The sequence below is a fragment of the Aplysia californica genome, unplaced genomic scaffold (assembly GCF_000002075.1).
Source record: "Aplysia californica isolate F4 #8 unplaced genomic scaffold, AplCal3.0 scaffold00007, whole genome shotgun sequence".
In the NCBI taxonomy this organism is placed as follows: domain Eukaryota; kingdom Metazoa; phylum Mollusca; class Gastropoda; order Aplysiida; family Aplysiidae; genus Aplysia; species Aplysia californica.
The window spans coordinates 1,275,478-1,277,734 of record NW_004797277.1 but is presented as its reverse complement, the minus strand read 5'-3'; the positions used below and the strand labels follow the sequence as shown (position 1 = coordinate 1,277,734).

Below are 2,257 nucleotides of genomic sequence, written 5' to 3'. Positions count from 1 at the left end.
TCTATAATTTACTTTTCTTCTTTTTTTTTCCCTCTCCCCCCTATCCTATCTCACCCATCCACAATTATCTTATAGGTATGATTAGATATATATATGCCTTATCATTGCTCTATCTTTATATATTTCATAAACTGATTATAGCTAAGAGAGAGAGAGAGAGAGAGAGAGAGAGAGAGAGAGAGAGAGAGAGAGAGAGAGAGAGAGAGAGAGAGAGAGAAAGAAAGAGAGAGAGAGAGAGAGACAGAGACAGAGCGAGAGAGACAAAGAGAGAGAGAGAGAGAGAGAGAGAGAGAGAGAGAGAGAGAAAGAGAGAGAGAGAGAGGGAGAGAGAGAGATTGTGGGAGAGAAGGAGAGAAGAAGAAAGACACATGGAAAAAAAGGGACAGACAGAGATAAACGCACACACACACACACACACACACACACACACACACACACACACACACACACACACACACACACATGCGCGCGCACATACAAATACACACCCAAACACACCCAAATACACACACCTATATATATATATATATTATATCTATTATCTATTTGTGGTGGCCGAATTTTGCTATTCAAGAGGCTTTTTAATGGCTGCCTGGATCGACACGCGGTTCTCGCCAAAAAAAAATTTAAAAAATTCTCCAGATCATGACGTCCTTGGTTTTTTAAGTTTTGATACAGTTTTGCTGTGAAAAGTTAAATTTCTTTATTTGGACGATCGCTTTTTGTAGGCCGACTCTTCTGTCTCTGTAATTTTAGAAAGTCCGGAAGTGATAATTCGCGAGGCGCATTTTGTTTTGAGAGTATAGATCTAGACCTTCTCATGTTTTGCATCTCTCGAGATTTATTTCCTCTTTCCAGTAGAGTGTAAATACAGTAGACCAATGACTTTCAGTTGATATTAAAGCACCGATCATTCCTTTCATTGAAAGGGGGCACAGCTAGTATAATAATATGTATATATACTTATATATATAATTTTATATATCATGTACATGTATAATCTACATTTTTGTTTTAGTAGAGGTTTTATTGCGCTAGCAGCTGCATAAGGTCATATGAGCGCCAAGGGGTGGATGTCAACAGAGAAGTCCTTACACAGGGAATCAGACTTACTCTGCTCACCTCTCTAGCTTCAACAGTACAAAGTCTGCCTCGACTATCAAGGCAACCAGAAACTAGCGGGTCACAAGAATGTGACAAACATACAAAAGAAGTAGAGGAAAATTACTATAATAAGGATTAGGAAAGAAAAAGCAGCAGTTCCCTGTTGCAGTTCAGGCAGTTATGAGCACGACATCGATGAATTAGCCCATTTACAATTCTACTGTGCATAAGAACAGGTTAATGTCCCCCTTTTGGGAATGGCCTAAAGACACTTCAGTCAGTAGCACCGCCCCGGGGGTGATAATTTACACTTTATATACATTTTAAAAAATATATGTATACTATATATATATATATATATATATATATATATATATATATATATATATAAATATGTATATAATATATTATGTAATACATATACACACATACTTATATTATAGTCACGTACAATGTAAACGCACTAATACCTGGAGTTCAGGCTCTTAGAGGTGATCCGCTCACGACCGTGCGGGGGTGCCAGGGTTCCTCTTCATCGTCTGAGCCTTGCATGTCGTCAGTTCCGCCCCCTCAGCCTCTGCACACGCTTTGCCACGCCTTGTACCCTGTACATTCATGCAGATCTTTGAGTAGTGGGTAGGTAGGTAGGTAGGTAGGTAGGTAGGTAGGTAGGTAGGTAGGTAGGTAGGTAGGTAGATAGGTAGGTAGGTAGGTGTGTGAGTTGTTTATCGCGCCAACAGGCAGCCTTCTTGTGTTCATACTATTTTGTGGTGTTTTTGACTGCTTTAATTTCTGGACATGTTAAAAAATTATACCATCTTGTGTGTTAAGATTTTGTGAATTATTTGACATACAATTTTCTTGAAAGGATGAACATTACCACAGTTATTTCAACTTTTCTGGGTTGGTGGACAAGTGGAGTCAGTGTTGGTAAACTTAGGCCCTCGGACTCGTAACCGTAAGGTCGAGGGTTCGAATCCCGCCAGGGGCCCGACGTTGTGTCCTTGGGAAAGGCATTTTACACGAATTTTCCTCACTTCACCCAGGTGGGAATGAGTACCCAGCTAAAGACAGCGAAAGATCTTGTCAGTTTGTTAGTGTTTGAGCGCTTAATCGGCTGCTTGCACTGTATGCTTCCCGGGAAGCTGAGAAT

At 40.1% G+C, this 2,257-nt stretch overlaps 1 protein-coding gene across 1 annotated transcript in view; it reads right to left on the bottom strand.

Moving 5' to 3' along the window:
• The window catches only part of LOC101853046 (kelch-like protein 10), a gene marked incomplete at its 3' end in the record, with an annotated part of 88,790 nt that overhangs the window by 81,337 nt on the left and 5,196 nt on the right, over positions 1 to 2,257 (bottom strand). Inside the window, 1 exon segment of the mRNA XM_013081495.1 lies at positions 1,594 to 1,709. Coding sequence (XP_012936949.1) covers positions 1,594 to 1,656 — 63 coding nt within the window.